Source organism: Amblyomma americanum, chromosome 2 (assembly GCF_052857255.1).
Source record: "Amblyomma americanum isolate KBUSLIRL-KWMA chromosome 2, ASM5285725v1, whole genome shotgun sequence".
Classification (NCBI taxonomy): domain Eukaryota; kingdom Metazoa; phylum Arthropoda; class Arachnida; order Ixodida; family Ixodidae; genus Amblyomma; species Amblyomma americanum.
In genome coordinates, this window is record NC_135498.1 from 188,690,563 (window position 1) to 188,709,723 (window position 19,161).

Below are 19,161 nucleotides of genomic sequence, written 5' to 3' on the forward strand. Positions count from 1 at the left end.
TGGAAATTTTCAAATTGGAAAGTATGATTGGAACCTGCTGGGTTTTGCTTCTGCTTCGGTCTCATAAACGGAACGAGGGCTGTGACGTGTAGTTGACCTTTAGGTCACGTGAGGCACGAAAAAAACCTGCAATGTAAACGCTGAGACGTAGTTTTAGTTCACCACAACACTTGCAAGCTTACTTCAAGAGCTGGAATGACAACAAACGACGTATCAGCAGCTATATTGCCTTTTTTTTTTTTGGGTGCCACAGGTGACATAAGTTTGAAGTACACGTCACAGCTAGCGGTCGGTTGATGACACCGAAGCAGCATCAAGAGGACATTCAATTTTAATTTATAAATTATTTAGCGATTGTAGGCGTACCCGTGGGTTCGAAATGTGGTAATCCGTGTATATTGATGTCCAACGCATCATTGGAAGAAGAAAACACGCAAGCAAAAATCTTGCCATTCCTTCGAGTAGGTTTCACGCTACTATGTGCTTCGTTCAAATATTTCGTTACACCAACCTCTTCTCTTTGGTGCATAAAATGTCAGTTTGCTTCACTAAAAAAATGCGGAACCAAAACCGAAACGAATTTTTAAGTAAAACTACGCCTTCTGTGGCGCCGTCTTGCGGTTTGCTCGTTTTCGTCGCTGCGGGTCACGCTGCGGGGCGCGCTCATCGTTTTCCGCGTATTTTTACAGTGCTCTAGTAGTATTTTCGCGTCTTTTGCATGCGCATGCTCTGCAGTCGCTACTGTGCTGACTAGAGTCACTAAATAAAGACTCTAGTGCTGACTGTGTGCAGTGACGGGAGGCGTACGTGACGGCGAGACGCAGTAGCGCACGCCGGCAAGTGTTTCCCCGCGGTCATCGTTGTCGCGTGGCGGTGCGAGTGGTGCTCGGCAAAGCTGACGAAGCCGTGCGTGCGTCGCCGCTCGAGCGATCCCCGCGTGGCGTGCTGGCTGTTGTGACGCTGACGGCGGCGAGTGGCCGATTCGAGGCGCTTGGCAGCGCACACCGATCATGACCGCGCCGGGCACACTGGGTCGGGTGGCCGCCTACCTGGGCTCGTCGGAAGCGGCCTTCCGGCTGCTCCTGACCATACTCGCAGGTGAGCCGCTTATCCAGGCTGCGTGGATGCTGCGACATCGCTCCAGGCGCCCTTCGCGGCTCACTGCGCTGCTGCGCCGGCTGTGGACGGGTTAGCGCCCGTGTCGAACCAATACCACTTGGTCGAACCCAGGACCGGCACCATCACCCGCGTCTGGGTCAGCGCTAGAGCCTAGTGTTCGTGGCGCGATCTGGTCGTTCCAGCTGACGGCATATCAGCCGAGCTGCGGATACGGTTGCGCCGCTTTCTCCGGAGATACGGGGCCGAGAACTGGTCGGGTTCGTTGGCCGTCCGGTCGCCAGAATAGTACGAGGAAAAAAGCGAAGCGTCCGCCGGCGGTGCGTGCCGGCCGGCCTTCGTACGGGCGCCCGAAGACGGAAGCGAGGCGTGTTTTTTTTTTTGTTTTCTCTCTTTCTCCGACGTGGGCAGTCGCTGGCAGCAAACGAGGAAGCTGCGCCAGCTGCGCCTTCCATTCATTCCCGTCCGCGAGCAGCGGAGCGCTTGAGGACACCGTGTGGCGGTCTGCTGCTACAAATGTCGTGAGCATCGGGCTCGCAGTACAGTTGGACATGTGCATCGAGCAGTGCAAAGCAGCGCCTGCGGAGAGGGCAGCCGACCTTTGCTCTGCCCACACCTCTACTGGCATGCTAAAGGATTCCGCTTTTCTAAGAACGCGATTTTTTTTTTTTCGGCGAATATGAATTGCCTTGGAAGAAGCACAGGTGTTTTTCGATTATATACTTGACACCTCTGTGCGGCTATACAGAACAGTGGTTGCAGTAGGGAGCACTATCATTGTAAGAAGAAAAAGACGCTAGACCATACAAAAATCAAATAAATAAAAAAACAAGCTAAATAGCGGGCGCAGCAAAACACACATACACTTGCCTCGCTTAGGCTAGTAAAACGAGTTTGTCAGGTCAGCTAGGAACAGCTTTATCTGGTTGTGGAAAATGCAATTGTGTGCCTTTAAAGGAGCAAGTGTTTCCTTCAATGGAACAAAGCTACGGATTGTGGAGAAAAAAAGTAACCCCAGCAGAAATCTAGAAGCCAGAGGGCCTGTGAGCACATAGTGTGCAAGATGACAGCAGCTATGAAAGGGCTGCAGAACTGGAACATGACACTTTTTGGAGATGCTTGTTCATGGCCTGACATTGACGGTGGCTTGCTATGGTTACATTGTCAGTGTCCTTGTGTGCCATGTCACAACCATTGTAATGAAGCAGTGGTTCTGATAAGGTGGTGACAGTCTGTCAGTAGAAGTTGCTACGCTAATAGTAGACTGAGCTTGACGAGGTGGTGGAGTCTGTCGGTAGAAGTTGCTACGCTAATAGTAGACGGAGCTTGACGAGGTGGTGACAGTCAGTAGAGGTTGCTAGGCTAATAGTAGACGGAGCTTGACGAGGTGGTGGAGTCTGTCGGTAGAAGTTGCTACGTTAATAGTAGACGGAGCTTGACTAGGTGGTGGAGTCTGTCGGTAGAAGTTTCTACGCTAATAGTAGACGGAGCTTGACGAGGTGGTGGAGTCTGTCGGTAGAAGTTTCTACGCTAATAGTAGACGGAGCTTGACGATGTGGTGACACTGTCAGTAGAAGTTGCTACGCTAATAATAGAAGGAGCTTGACGAGGTGGTGACAGTCAGTAGAGGTTGCTAGGCTAGTAGTAGACGGAGCTTGACGAGGTGGTGGAGTCTGTCGGTAGAAGTTGCTACGTTAATAGTAGACGGAGCTTGACTAGGTGGTGGAGTCTGTCGGTAGAAGTTTCTACGCTAATAGTAGACGGAGCTTGACGATGTGGTGACACTGTCAGTAGAAGTTGCTACGCTAATAATAGAAGGAGCTTGACGAGGTGGTGGAGCCCCTCTGTCTGCGCCTGGCACATGCCTTAAGGGTGCACTCTAGACATGAAATATGGGAGCGCACTCCCCTTTATAAAGGAGAGTGTGCTAGAGGCCAACTTACTGCCTTTCTACTCCTTTACCGGAACTCCGCGCTATCCAAGCACTGTTCTCCGTAAAAATTGATTCTCTGGCCCTTTCTGGCTATGTTGATGTTTTCTGGGCAGCAAGAGATGCATTTATCGATGAGAAAATTGACGGTAAAAATTTTTCTGCCAGTCAATTCAAACCCGTGACGCCCTTGCCTGAAAGGATAGGCCGCGACCATATTGGAGTGAATGGTGGTTCAGCGTAGCATGTGTGGTCCGCATCTGAAAATCAGAGTCAATGCATGCATTTTACTTTCACAATTGGCCGCTGATGGCAACTCCTTAATTTTTTGGTCTTTCCTAGCTCTTGTAAAAGCTCCGTTTTCAGTGAGGGTGGTCTCTTTGTGATTAGAACACGGTGCAGGTAAAAGTATTTCTCCTCAGTGCCCCTTTCAGGAGTGGAGCAATGCCTCAAAACATACAAACTGCGCTACATAAAGGACTATAGAACGCCAAATTTTAACTTTCATGTTTTCTTCTATCAAGTGATGTGTTTGCCATTAATGTGCATTGATTACCGTGTGGTACTCACCTACGGCTGCTAAATAATTTATAATTGAATTTCTTCTTGACGCTGCTTCTATAGAGGAAGGAATTCCTTTCTCTATGCTGCTTCGGTTTCATCAGCTGAATGATAGCTGTGACAATTAGTTGACCTTCGTGTCATGTGAGACGCGAAAAAAACAACTGCAATATAACCGCTGTCTCGAAGCACACTTGTTTAAGTGTTGTAGTGAATTAAAACTATGTATCAGCGTTTATATTGCAGGCTTTTTTCATACCTCGCGTGACGAAACCGAAATCAGAGTGGCGTCAAGAAGAAATTCAAGTGTAAATTATTTGGTGGCCATGGGCGAATACTGCGCGGTGATCCATGTATTCTAACGTCTAATGCATCATATTGCCACCAGTGCTGAAGAGGGCAACAAAGATTTCGGAGGAAGAAGTGCGCGGCTCATGTTTTCTCCTCGTCCGTTCTTGCTGACCACTGTGGTGCCTTATTCTTCGGGCTTTGTCCTGGATCCACCCGCAAGGGCTAATTACCTACCTGACAATATGAAGAAAGGAAACGCTCAGCTAAAATTAGGTGTCTATAGTCCTTTAATGCGACAATCTCGTCTCACCATACTCCTGTCTTCTGCACTTTGTAACTGTCTTGTGACCGTCTACGACTTGTGCTGAATAGCCAGCAATCTGTGGCATACTACTCAAGGATACTGACTTTTGTCCTTTAAAACCAAATTAAAAATAAATAAATGCAGCATAGATGTATCTTTTTTTTTTTACTTTAAATGGAGCCGCTAGTCATGAGGAAAAGGAAGGCCCAGTGTTTGTCTCACTCTTGGTGGACACCTCAGTCAGCCGTGAAGGAAGGGCAAAGGAGGGAGAGAAAGAAGTTGAAGGGCTCCATATTAATTTTGACCACCAGGAGTGTTATAATGTGTGAGCATATGCGCCCGGGGGGGGGGGGGGGGGGGGGGGGGGGGGGGGGGGGGGGGGGGGGGAGGGGGAGGGGGAGGGGGGGGGGGGGGGGGGGGGGGCTGGAGGGGCTCGAGCCTGCCCCTGCCCCCAGAGATTGAACCGATCGGGTTAGGGGGCAGCATGTCTTCTTTCTTACGGTTTTGGACAAATCGACTAAATAACTACAGTTGCCTAAAAGTTGGAAGAACAGGGCAGCCTTAAACTGCCATGAGCATATAGTTTTGGCTCCCATCTACAAAGAAGGAGGGGTTGACTGCACTAGATTCAGTTCACCTTCGCGGGATCCAAGTGGCAATGGGAGCTTTTTTGAACGTCTCCTGTTCCAAGTCGCTATGCATAATCAAATGAATGGCCACTAGATAAGCATAGTTTTTTTCTTTCGTGCAGTCTTTTCTAACGCTTCGAACCGTCTCTCAACACCAAAATCATGTCTTGATCCAAAGCATCAGCTTATGAACATACCTTTCAAAATAAGCAGTCTGTGACTATGCCTTTTGCTCTGCCTTTTGCTCTTCGCAAGAAGAGCGCCTTAAAACACTAGTTTTGCTATTTTTTCCCCCATTTGTGAAGCTCAGCAAAGGCTTTCTTGTTTGAGAGACAAACAGTTTAAAATCCATCTTTAACTTTGAATCGTTAGCTTATTTTGTAAATATTTGTATCGAATTGTTGCCTTGTTCTGGAAATGTTTGTGTTGCCCAGGGTTTTCTCTCACTTTGACTAAGGAAGTTATGAATGTCAACCAAGTGGTTACATACTTTTCAGTTTGTTTTGTTCATTTATTTATTTAGTATCTTAATAGCCATGGGGTCATTCTTAGCATATCCACTCAACTAGAGACGAATAAACATATGTTTACGTATATAGCTCCTCCGCCTGTCTAATTTCTTGCCAAGGAGCATGCGCGAGGGGGAAGGTGATGAGCATGGATTTTTGTCATGCAGGGGCATCTGTGGCCGAAGAGCGCCATGGCACAAGGTATTTTCTTTCTACTCAAGGTGGGGTCAAAGACCCATTTCCCAAGCATTTCTCCCTAAATAAGCTGAGTACCAGGCCAGTGGAAAGCTTGTACCCATTGTATCGCCGGTGGGTTCCCAGCGACGCTGGGGATCGAACGCTGCACCTCCCGCATGCAAGGCAGAGATGCTCAGACCACTAGGCCAACACTGCGGTCCTAAGGAGAGAGAGAGAGAGAGGCGCAAATGAAAAAGGGATAGTGTGCTAATTGTCTAGCCCCCCCCCCCCCCCCCCCCCCCCCCCCCCCCCCCCCCCCCCCCCCCCCCCCCCCCCCCCCCCGGGGCGGATTGAAAACTGTGTGCCTATGGCACCGACGTTGCACAGAAAACAGGCGTCTTTTTGCATTTCGCCTTCAGTGCCTAGTTTTTTCTTTGCGTGCGAAGGTGCATAGTGAAAGAGTGTTTTAGAAGGCACCAATTCGTCATCTTTTATTCTATCGCTGTTAGACCTCCAGTTGTGGTCCATTTGTTTGGGGGATGCCATTGTGCGTTGTTCCCCCTGAGGTGCTGCGGAAAAAATATAGCTCATTAAATGGGCCACAGTTAAATTTAAACCAGAACCTTCTACTGTGGCATTCCTCCTAGCTCACTATGTCTTTTTTTAGCGCAAAGAGTGAATTAACCATTTCTGGCCTGGGCATCGTATTGGTGTTTGCTTGAAATGGGAATTGCTTCGTGCTTCTTCTTGCTCCATGGCAGGCACATGTTCCGAATGCGCTTGATAGAAAAAAAGAGCAAAGCGTGACTGTCAGAAAGGAGCAAGAAAAATATGGGAACAGCTGGAAACATTTTGTTGGCACAGGTGAGCAGCTTAAGGATTAAAAAAAAAAAGCACACAGGGCCTTATTTTTCGCTGATATTTGAAGCTAATGCAAGTATGGGAAGCATTCAAACCATACGCAAGCTTTTAAGGTTTTGTGCCAGATGCTGCTGAGAGCACTGATATCAACTAAAGGAGTGCTGTGCAAAGTCACAACCTAAATGTGGATCCTGGTGCACTTCATAAAGCGGAGCGTGGTGTGCTTGTGCTTATGCTAGCAAACAAGCTGAAAGTGTACAAAATGAAGCTATCAAGCATGCTAATACTGCATAAAGCGTAGCTTCACAAGTGGAGACATGTTGTTAGTGGTATTTTTGTTGTATACTCCTTAATGCATTTATTTTTGTTACCTTTGTGAATTGTTAAATTCTGGTTAAGCTCATTCTGTACACCTTTATAGCAGGACTTGCAAGAAGTCATATTGATGAAATGCAGCTTGTACCTTTCACTGACAAATTGCCCTACATCAATGAAGCATTCGTGATTTACTGACTTTGTTTGCTTAAGATTTAAGTAAAACACTAAGCGAGGTTTGACATCAGATACATCTTTGTAAGCTAGGCCAACTTATCCTTGGCTTTAACCTTTTAAAGTAGGTTAAACATTTTCTTACTAATCAGTTGTAGTTCCTGTCTGTTGGTGGTCATAATTCTCCGCTATGATGTGCTTTTCCCGCTACCTCAAAGCTCTGTTGTCTGCCTCTTTTTGCAGGCAAATGTGTTATGTTCAGCAAAATAAAATGTTCTGGTAGTGGTGATATGGCCTTTATACACTTCATTCTGATTTTAAAGTGATGTAACTGTTGTCAGTGAAACTGAGCACAAACAAGTGTTAATTCATACGTGTATCCAGAATTGGAAGTACTTTTCATGTTTACTGTTTGAATAACATTCCTTCAATGTGACTGAATTCACAGGTACTCAATAGTTTACACTGCACAAAATCATTCTTGGACAACTGAGATTGAATATGTAATTAAGAAACCTTAGAGCACTCTTGGCTAATTGCGCCAAAAGTTTTCTAGTGCTCCCTCTTGTGTAAATTTATTGGTGCACATCCCAGAATAGAATAAGTGGCATCATCATGATATTCTGATCATGAAATAGTGGCTGCAGTGAATTCTGGTCTGGCTTTAGAGCTACTTCAGAATAACTCCATTGTCTTTATTTATTGGAATTGCAACCAGAAGGATTAGAGCCGAAGGAAACTGTCCTGTTTCGCCAGTTGTATCGTCACACTACACCGCACAGAAGAATGTCCTTTGGTTGCATTATGTGCCCCATCGCATTGAATTTAGATGTAAACTTCTCATTTATATGTCCAATGCAAGCACCTTTTCAGAGTCATTTCTACTTTGAACTTCGATAGAGTGGATCTGACTTCAGCAAGATAATGTTTCCATCCATGTCTGCAATGCGTCTATGGCAAGTGCGAAAATAGGCACTATTCTGGGGCAGTGATGGATGGCCCATTGCTCATAGTCTTGTGCCAAGGCACTCAGAGTTGTGCAGCTTTTTGATATGTCATTTTGTTGTTGCGGGAGGCATCCCTTAAAACTTCCCCATTTGCCAGTGTAGGCTGCATAATCTTTGCAGTAGCTATATTGTACTGCTTCCAGATAACTTGACTCTTCCCAGGGGGTTCTTTTTTGCTGGCAAGTTGATCTTGGAGTTTGCTCGTTGTCATTTGCGCAGTAGAAATGTAGTCAGTGAAAATACTGACTACAACTTCGTCCAATTATTGTTGTGAGTAAAAATTGATTTTCGGACTCTTTCTGGATATGTCATTGTTTGTCTGGCATCAAAAAACCCTCTTATGGCTGAGAAAATTGACTTCAGCAATTTTAGCTGCCACTCGATTCAAACTAGAAGGACTGGTTGCCAGAGTTTTGAAGTTGACGGTGGAGGAGCATAGCCCCTATGGCCCAGCCCTAAGGATCCGGTGTTGACGCACACATTTTATTTATGAAATGAGCCAGTTATGGCGACACCTGTATTTCGTTTCTTTACACCCGCACTGTGTGGTGCTATGCGGTACGGCGTGGTGTGACGCTACACCACAGCACACTGTTTGCAGTGTTTCCTGGGAAGTGGGGCTGAAGTTTCCTGTGCCTGCATTGTGTGTGCTAGTGAGAAGTGTCCGAGTTTTGAAGAGCAAGGAGTTGGGCCTGTGCACAGGGGAGAGAGTGTAGGTGCCACATGAGGTCTTTGCCGTGGAGAACTGACTGTCTCTGCCCACACAGGCTACCCGCTGGCCCTGATCCATCGGAACTTCCTGCTGGGCAAGAGCCCCAATGCACAGCACTTCTACTTTGCACTGTGTGGCCTGGTACTCTGCTGCTTCAACTATGGTGAGTAGTCGCAGCTGCATGTGCTGCTGCTGTGTCCTTGCTCCTGCATTTGCGGCTGTTGAGCTGTCCTATCGGCACATGATGTGGTGCCTGACCCCAAGCTCTTTGTGCAGGTCAAAATTCTGTGTGTGGTGCGGGAGTAAGTAATCTTATTAATGCAAAAGCATTAGATTGCTCATTGAGACGAAAACCTGACGCCGCCTAAAAAGTGGCGACATTATAAAACTCACTGTTGGTCACAACAGTGTGACATTGTCAAAGGCACGAAAGAGTGAAACGTTGTCCAGTAGAGTGAGTACTATTACGGCAGCCACAGAAGTTTTCGGAACACAAAAATTGCCAGAAAGCCTAATTACTGTGCAGCGTAAGCATGCAGCTATGAACTGAAGTGTGTATTTTGTAGTTCCCAGCACGACCTGCACAGTACACCCCTCAGTGCCTAGCCGCGCTTCTATTCAGCAAGGGAATTAACGTATTTTGGGATTTAGACATTCCGAAAACTTTCGTTAGCACCTGTACATACATCTGCACTAACTACAAAGGAATAGAACAGAATTATTATAGGATAAGATAGGAATAACTTTATTAAAATACCGGCAGTCGACTGTTTAACGTGCCGTGACGTTGGCCAAGCGTCGACCCGGGGTTACGCCCTACTCTGCACTATCCCAGTTCAGCCCGTTTGTGGTGGGTCGTGAGGCTTGTGCTTTTTGAGTGCACCCCGGGCCTGCTGGGCTGCCCATACTTGAGTGCCCTTGTCTGAAGACTGCACTGCTCTTTGAAGTTTGGGCGGGTGTGAAGTTTGGGTAGAATTATTATAGAATTGGAAATGGAATTGCAGTGCTTTCACAGTTCCTTAAATGCCCCCGGTAATTTTGTTGTTCCTGCTGTGTATGAAGAAGCTTTTGAGTTTAATACAGGCAAAAGCTGTACGCCCTGAAAGCCTTGTAGCAGTAACAGTGCAGTGTTGGGCAGCATTGTATAATGGCTACCTAATCTTTACACCCGGGAGCCATTCCCCCCCCCCCCCCCCTCCTGGTGTATCGGCAGCTGGAAAAGATGGTTGGGGTCTCTTGATATGGGCAGAGCGTCCATCTTGATTTGCAGGGTATCTAAGGTACCACAGCAGAAAGCAGCTGCACATCTGATAACGATGCTGCACGAAAGATGTAATGAATTTATGATGGGCTCGCAAAACACGTGCTCTTTGTATGCCCTGCCACTCTTCACACATTGAGCGACATGCCAATACAGTAAAACCTTGTTAATTCGAACTCGAGGGGGACCGGAAAATTGTTCGAATTAAGCGGAGTTTGAATTAACGAGCGGGCGCTAAAAAAAGCGGCCATCACGCCCGGCAGCACGGGCCGAAGCTAAAACAGGCATATCTGAGATCGTTATCTCTTACTACGCGCTACTACACATTTGCGGCGGGCGATTGCACGAATTAAAATCATAGAGCCCGAATGTCGAAGGAAATAAAGTTAATTTGTTTATGCGGTTGGAGCTAACATCAAAATGCATTCGCGTAAGCAGCAAGCTTAATGATTAAATATGACACTATGCTTCAAAAACATGTTTATTAACAGCAGATTGGCAAAGCATATCAAAGAGAAAAATAATCGGTGATGCGCATTTGTTTTCGTTTTCTTTGCCGTGACTCGACAAGCATCGTCTGCAACTTGCCCAACAGCTCCAACGCAGCGTCCGAATTATCATCGGCGGAGAAGTAGCGCGCAGCCAAATCGAGTGCTGACGCTGTTTCACATGCACTCGGGGGTGGCAATGGATCGTCGCCTCCGCCGGACTCGTCGTCGCTGTCAGCTGTGCTCGCCGCGCCCGAGTTGTGCGGCATCTCGTCACCGCAGGCCGCTTCAATAATCTCGGCATCGCTTAACGGCCCCGATGTCTCCACGCCGCTGTCAACGTGTACGAAGCTCTGGAAGTCAACACCCTCCGATAAAGCAGCGTAGGCAGGGTGCAGCGCGACGGAGTCATCACACTGAGCATCCAGCTCTGCCGTGCTGCAGGCTTCTGGGCCTTCGATGAAGCCGCACTTTCGGTAACAGTTCGCGACTGTGTCCGCCTTGACAGCATTCCACGATGTTGCCAGCATGTGGCAGGCTCCGAGGAGATTGACGTCGTACGATTTGCCGCTGTCCATACACACAAGAATCCGCTCTAGTAGGTGGCGCCTGTACAGTGTTTTGAGGTTTTTAATAACCCCAAGGTCCATAGGCTGCAGCACAGCCATAGTGTTTTTCGGCAGAAATGCCAGACAGATCGCCTTCAGTCCGCTGATGTCGCAATGGGCTGAACAGTTGTCGACGAAGAACAGAACATCCTGTTCTGTGCCGCGAACTTCTTGTCGAGTGTGCGCAGCCAATCCGTGAAAATTGCTCGCATCATCCACGACTTTCTGTTGAAAGTATAATCAACAGGGAGAGTTTTTAGCCCTTTAAAGCAGCGAGGCTTCGCTGCTTTGCCTATAACTAGCAAGCGGCACCGTTCCGTGCCAGTCGCGTTTGCGCACACCAACACCGTCACTCTTTCCTTGCTTCTCTTCCCGCCTGAACACGTGTCGCCTTTGTAACTGACAGTCTTGTTCGGCAGCAACTTAAAATAAAGCGCGGTTTCATCTGCATTGAACACATCGCTGAGCGAGTAATCGGCAAGGTAGTCCTTTAGTTGACCTGAGATCCAATTTTGACACGTTTCTTCATCGACTGCGGCTGCCTCTGCACAAACGCTTTTAAACGTAAGTCCGTGACGGGCCTTGAAACGCGACAACCAGCCTTCCGACGCGCTGAAGTCACTTATGCCCACCTGGCTGGCGAAGTCCACTGCCTTTGCGGCAATTATTGGTCCACTTAGCGGAATGTTCCTGCTGCGAACGTCCTTAATCCATGCCATTACAGCATCCTCCATCTCTGGATGAGCCGATGTTCTCAGTCGTTTCCGCGAGGGCTCCATCTCCTTTTGATACGCATTGAAGATCGAGTCCTTGTTCTTGAGGTATGTGGACAGCGTGCTTTTCTTGACTGCAAACTTCTCTGCGATCGCTGTCTTTGTTAGGAGACCACGTTCGACCTCCTGTAATATCTCCACCTTCGTCTTCAAATCCTTTGCAGAGTACTTTCCTCGGTTTGCCATGATTGCCACAGTCGATGAGACGTCACCAGCGAGATACCAAACAAATGAGGAATATCACGCAACACAAACTTCGCTAGACACCGCGGCAACAAAGACTAGGCGCAAGAGGGGCCGGGTGCTGCGTGCAGGATGAAGGAAAGGAAAGAGTCTTCGCTTCCCGAGCTGCACAATAAAAGGATACCAAAAGTCACGCGTTCTTCCAAGGGCTACTGGGAGAGTTTAGCCGACGGCGCAACCAATAGAACGCTGGGCGCAGCGTCGTCGTCTGCTGCATGGGCAGGCGCGCTGGGACGGCGCCCAAGTAGAGGGAAGCGGGGGAATGGGGAGGGGAGGCCCGCTTGATTGAAACCACGGAGGAAGGAAACCATAGGAGAGGCCCTCGCTATCCAAGCCGCAAGACAAAAAACGTGCAGGAAGTCACGTGGTTTTGCAAGGCCTACTGGGATTTGTTGGCCGATGGCGCAGCCAATAGCAGCGTTGGGCGCAGCGGCGTCGTCTGCTTCACGCATCACCCATGTCGGCAGACCGGTCGAGTAGAGTTGGAAATTCGCATTTTTATTCAATCGTTGTGGTCCGCGGGAGGCACTAAGTTCCAGAGGCCTGTAGTCGGTGCTGGTCTTCATTGCTGTGCGCTTAGTTCATTCAGGATGCCGTCTTGATGAAAGCGGTTGTTTTGGAAGCCCGCGACAGCTTTCTCTGAAAAGGCTTGGCTTGGCGCTATTCTCTTTCGGCTTTGCGCGGTTGCGTCCCTCAACGCTGCTAGCCTTGTTTCAAGGAGAAATTGACAGTGCCGACGGCTCATAAAGCGATAGACGACGGTGACACGCTGGTTTATGGTTACAGCAGCGCGGGAAGAAAAAGTGCGAGTCGGCGCTTAATTGTTTTGTGTGTGAATACGTGTTCTGCGTGTTCCCTCATTTTTGTGTACTTTTTCCCGCGCTGTTTTAACCACGAATAAATACAAACTCGTCCAGACTGTGTCCTTGTAAGCATACCCGTTGCGTCTACATTCCCCTATGCATGACAGTCACAACTGGTGGCGACCGATATGCGTGGGCCGCGGTGTGCTCACCGAAGCGTGCAGTGCCAAGGAAGCCACGCCGCATGCGATGGTATCCGTCAGCAAAGCGATACGCGAAGCAGTCTGAAGCGTACCATATGTTTACTGTACGCTGTGCGAGCGATATGTCAACTGCGTGCAAGTTTTCTCCGATATGGACCCAGTGGATCGACCGACCCGCGCTGCTGTCTCGATCGAGTGCTGTTGTGCGAGCGTAAGGACACATAGCCGGGTTTAGGAGGCGCAGTGTTAGGTTTAAAACATTTGCGCTTAAGGGTGGTGAAGTGTAAGGCCATGCCTCTGTAAGATTGAGTGTACCTCGCAACTTACCGTTTACCAAGATGCCGAGTCGACCCTCGCGACCACCTCGCCGAGTTGCACTTTCTTGCATTCAGCTGATTAAACGGATTAATGAAGTCCAAAATTTGTATTTTATTGGACAATCAAAATATGAGCTTTAAAAAGGTTTGATACAGCATAACACTTATTACAAAACATAGCTTGCTACCTGAAGCAAGCAAAATCTTTTAACAAAAGTGATAACACATGGAAGGAGAACGCACATAAAAAGGATTCAACAAAAAAGACCAGAAGAAGAAATGCACAACTGAATTAGATCACTTTGCAACCATGAACCATTCGAACAGAGAGAGTAAAACATATATAGGAAGGCAGTAAATGGGGGCTTTGAGACAGAAAAATATTTGTGGACCGATCTTGCCAAATTGTGTGAAAGCTTTCATTTCTCGGTAGTTGTTTCTGCATCACAAAGTTGATAAAATTTAAGCGATGCAAATGCAAAGTAATTGGAGCACTGCATGGAAGTGACTTGAAAAATTGGTAACAGTTGTCGCAGCTAGTGGAAAAAGTGAATCATTTTCCTCCCTTCTGCTTCATGTATTCCTTTCTGTAATATATGTAAAGAAAGAGAGCACCCTGCTGACACTGTTTCTATTGTTGCATTGTTGTATTTGACTCTTATCTGCCTAGCCTTCTGTCCAATTTTCTGTTCTGTTTGTTGTGTACTATGTGGTACATGTGTGCACATGCTGTTTTATATTTGTCAAAACCACGAGCCAACCAACATAGTCTGCACATAAGTCGGGCATTTGAGCTGTGCACAACTAAGGCATGATGACAGCTAAAGAATGTTTAATATAATGTACAAATTGCGGCTGGTAGAATGATAAGGTTGTCCTCTTTATGCATGAATGTACCAAGTGCATGTGGAAAAGTGTTTTCATCATTTAAGAACATGAATTTGTTGCAAAACTTATATGCTAGTGCTTACTCTGTTGCTGCGTGCAGTGGGATGATCACCCCCTTTTGACACTATTACTTTGAAAGGCCAAAATCACCTTCAGTTGTGTTGAATATCTAGAACTAAAATTGTAAGTATGGTACACTAATTACTCTCTTGATTATTCTGGCTTCTATAGTATGAAAAACATGCACTCCATATTTTTTACAAAATACGAGATACTTCAGTCACCCTGTACCCTAAAGGACAGTAGTGCAGGCACGCTGTAAAGAAAGCTCTGGGAGACTGCTAACTGCAGCCCCTATTCTTGAACATCAGTGACCAATAGTACATGTCCATCTGTGAATCTACAGCATATAGATTCATGAACAAGAACTAGCATTTGCGCTCTGGACATGTACTGATTTTACTTAACTGACTTCTTTTTTAAAATGTGCGTATTGTTCATTTACCACAAAAGACGAAAATCTGATTTTAGGAAGCAGGTAATTTCTGGTTGATTCAGTAGCAATCAAGCTAAATCAAAACCCTGATTACTCCTGAAAAAACTGACAGTGACTGCCATCAAGCATGAGCCTAAGTCGGTGGTGTACATGACGCATTCACATTAAAAAGCTAATCTTTTCAATACTCAGTATGACAGGTTGTAATGTACTCTAAACTGTGAGCGGCCGTTTGAATAGAATTTTATTCTGACAAAGTCAGATATGAAAGTCTGTTACATGTAAGATTCTTATTCAGCTCATATTGCGGCAGCAAGCTGCAGTGTCAACATGAAGCATGGGACCCCTATGGGCTGGTTGCATTCATACTCTACGGTAAATTAAGACATGTGCTGACGAAAACCAAGTCTGATTTTTGAATTCTCACTGTCGCATCAGTCACTGCCCCTTGAATTGAGTTATTTTTTTAAACATCTGCTGGACCTGAGCAGTGTGCAGGCTCTCGGTTGCCTGCTTGCCAACATGAAACAAGCGCATGTTGATGTATTTTCTGCAACACTTCTGACAAGGTGTATGTAATGATAGTCGAGTGGAGAGTTGTCGAACATGTGCTCATGAAGTTCATTGAAGAGCTCTCTACCGTGGAATGCGTAAAGAACCTCGTGGAGAAGATCAGTGAGTAGTGTTCTTGATGCCAATTTGTTCAGGCGCACTGCCGTCCTGATCACCGCCTCCGATTTTTGACAGATCTTCAGTACACTTTCTGATGGGTATTTCAGCCCTCCTCTGCTTTTCCTCTTAATTAGTGAGTAAATGTTTCCTCGTTCTGTTGTGAGTAGTGCACTTGTGCAGTGCTCACAAGTCAGCTTTGCAGCCAATTTATGAGCTACATAACCTGCCATGTAAGCCACAATTCGGCCTCCACATTCACTGATGTAGCCTGGAGCTATGATGTAGTCATGGTCTGCAGCTGTTACCTGAGACTGCTGAACAGCATCACTGTCTAGAAGTTGCCTCCTTGGTGCAGATATATTCAAGACCTGAGAAGAAATAACTGTTGCACTGCTGCATGACAATATGGAGATGCTGTCCAGGCTCAGACAGTTGCCTGTTGATACATCAGCCAGTTCACTTTGAACAATCACTTTTTTGAAGGCAGCACGAAACTGCTGTGTAGTAGGGTTGTCATTATGCCCGCCATGTGCTCGAATCAGGCCAAAAAACAGTTCCAAATGGTCCTGGCAAATTTTGTGGGCCGGAATGTACTTCAGCACTCGTTTTTCAGTGACAAGAAAATGAAAAAGACTAATCAGGCTTTGCATGCAGATGATAAAACCTAAGAAACCTGTCTTTCGGTTTGTTTCAATCATTCGTCTTCCATTTGCAGACTCCTTCAAGGAAGAGAGGTAATGGGTTGTGGTTTTGAATGCCTTCGAAAGCTTCAATGTTCTTTTCATTTATAGGTTTCTTCCAACCTTTCTGATATGGGCTTCTAGAATTTAGGGCATCAAATGTCTCATTAATTTTCAACAAAAAATTCTCTGTTGCCTGTGTGCCAGAAAAACCTTCCAGGTCAAGTTCCCTGCACTCGGCTAGTGCTGTCGCAACAGAAGTGCTCATTACTTGGGCAGCAAGTCTAACTTTTATGGGCTGCCGCTGCCACTCAATATGAGCTCTGCGCAACTTGTTAGCCAAATGTAGGCCTTCTTTCTGCTGCACAGTATGCAGCCGCTCAATATGCTCCCATGACACTGTCCTTCCTTGGTGGTCAATAAAGTACCTCTTGTGTGCCAGTGCATTCCTCACAAGTTTTAGCATATGGCAGGGATCCAAAAAAGCTGCCACTGGTTCCTGGGTAGCTGGGTGTCGAAAGGTTGTTTTTAGGTCTCCCACATGTTGGAAATCACACCCAAGCTCTTGCAACATAGCCAGATTTGTGGGCGCCCCGTCACAAGTGAGTGAAGCAACCATAGCTCCAGCATCATGTGCCTTATGAAGGCACTGGGTGACAGGGTTAGCCCTCTGTGTTCTAATTAGGCCATCAACTAGGAAGTACCCAAGGGGCAACTTCCATCGCCCATTAATAGCCACAGCCATTATAACGAATGCAGCCTTTGTTTGTGGCAAAGAGTCGCTGTCAATGCCACTGCCAAAGTCAACAAACCCTTCAAAGTTGCGTTTGTTCCACTGGATGTTTTGCCGAATAGCCATTTCATCAACCATGAGGCTGCAAACTGTTCGGTGCCCCTTGCTTGCTGTTTCAGCACACTTCATTTTTAGTGCATTGAAAGCTTCTGTTGAAAGTCCTGCCTGGCCATCAACAGTCTCATACCATTTTCGCAGAGTTCTGGGATGTGGGAGGCACGTGTCAAAAACTTTCCTGCCATACTGATAGGCTCGTGGGGAATAGAAATTTAAAGCTAAGGCAAAAGTTCTCAGTTCAGGGGAGTACCGCTTTGGAGTGCCAATTCCACCATGCTTTCCGACTTGTCTTTCAAGTAGGTGCTTATTTACTTTACGCAGGCCATCTAAAACAGACACTTGCTCTGTCAGGAGGATATTCTCCGTAGTTAAAGCTGACAGAACAGATTTTAGTTCCGCATTTTTCTTTTGCAGTCTCCGCCTTGTTTGCTGCAGCCTTTTTATGCTTTTTCTTGACTGAGCATGCATTGCAGAAAACCATGAAGCCCTTGCTCTCAAGTAAGCTTTTTCGGGTGTGTCCTCCTATGAAGAGAGATAGAAAATGCAATGCGTCATTAGAACAATGCACACCCAAGCCTTGCATACCACAGTTACAACAGTGTGCACATATAAAACACAAAGCGCTCTGAATGTTCCATTAAAAGAAGAATGAAGGAGCTCAGTTAATCTTCTCGTCCTACTTTAATATCAAAGTGTTTCACCTGTGATGGAAATGCTCAGCATGCCATCACTTACAACGCACAGAAAATTCACTTCATCATCTTTTTCTCGCACATTATACCATAGCAACAGATCATTTGCCCTGTCACATATTTTACCAGCACCTCACCTCGCATCAAGCCGGTAATGCCTACAAGGGTAACCCTGTTTTTTTCCAGATGGAAAAGTACAAAAATTCACCTGTAACCTTAATGATGAAAGAATGCAATGATTTACCTTCCAGGATTGCCATGATAACAGAGTCTTTTGTTATTTCAGTCAGGATCACTTTCTTATATGGATTCCTCACACTTTCAGTAACAAAATTTGATTTCTCAGATGACTAATTCGCACCTGCTGTTTATTTTTTCTTTGTGAATTTTCGTAAGAATATTTACTTGGCAATGATGTTTCTCGACTTGCACCTGAGTGCCGTACCTACGCTGCTTTTTTTTGTTTTTGAAACAATTTTGTTCCGCTTTGAGTCCCCCCCATCTCCCCCTATGTAATGCCCCTAGTGGACCCTTAGGGTACTTGAATAGATCAATAAATGAAGCTGTGACTCACCGATTCTCCTCTGGTAGATGGAGAGGTGTCCAAGAAGAAGATTCCATAATGTGCTCCTCAGCTTGATATGCAGGCCACTCACACACTTAAAAATTCATTGGTTTATTGATTCATCATTGCATACAATATACCATGCAGATCAGTTAGTAGATATTAGTAAAGATTGCCACGGCGAAATCAAGCTAAGTCCATTCACACAGTCTGGGTGCCTGCACATGCTGTGTTAAAGATTATGCTAATAATGCATGCTGTGGATGGGCCACTCACGCTATCAAATACGCTCTTGGCATATGCACAAGCATTTGACATTCATGGTGTTGAATTCTGCTTCAGAAATAGGCACATTGGACAGGTCCATTTACTATTGCTGGCCTCCTTCTTCGTGGCGTCCCAACAGAGGCTGGGGCGGTTGGCAAAGTCGGAAGTTCCTGCATAAGATAAACTGTTTAGTAATGCAGCCCACCTTAGAATGCCTGTTGCCCTGTTCTCCTCCGCCATGCATCAAGGCATAAGAAGGAAAGCAGGACATGAGGCTAATCACAAAATTACTCAGCATGCCCACTACTGGGCCACGCAACAGCTTCAGTGCATATGTACTCAATGCCTTTCGATGTCACTGCAAAAGAAAAACGCTCGCACATTGTTAAACTCACATCACCTAGCATGTTAAGGTAATGTTATATGTCTACACATTTTATTTTTATTATACACTCAAAGTTTTGCAGAAATAAAGCAGGGTTAATAGCACAACTGTGTAGAAGCGTGGATATATACAGCTTTAAAAATTATTGCATTAAATTTTGTGTCGTGCAATCTCCTTTTCTGAATGCCCACTGGAACTGACGTTAAAGAGGTTGGCATGTACCCATATAAGAAGTATTTCATGAAAACTTATACAAGGAACAACTGAAAAAGAAGAAAACATGACAGTACAAATTTTTCATGTAGCACGCATGCCAGTTTGCACCGAATACTTTCTACATAGCTGTCAATGACCTTGTCCAAAATCAGTAAAACCAGTTTGGAA

At 46.2% G+C, this 19,161-nt stretch overlaps 1 protein-coding gene across 3 annotated transcripts in view; it reads left to right on the forward strand.

The window, feature by feature from the left end:
• The first annotated feature begins 677 nt into the window (after positions 1-677).
• Positions 678-19,161, forward strand: part of nes (lysophosphatidylcholine acyltransferase 3 protein nessy) — a 78,419-nt gene continuing 59,935 nt past the window's right edge. For all 3 annotated transcript variants that reach the window (XM_077655614.1, XM_077655615.1, XM_077655616.1), the window contains exons 1-2: positions 678-1,098; positions 8,642-8,749. In XM_077655614.1, coding sequence (XP_077511740.1) covers positions 1,011-1,098; positions 8,642-8,749 — 196 coding nt within the window. In that variant the 5' untranslated portion in view covers positions 678-1,010. The remainder of the gene's footprint in view (positions 1,099-8,641; positions 8,750-19,161) is intronic.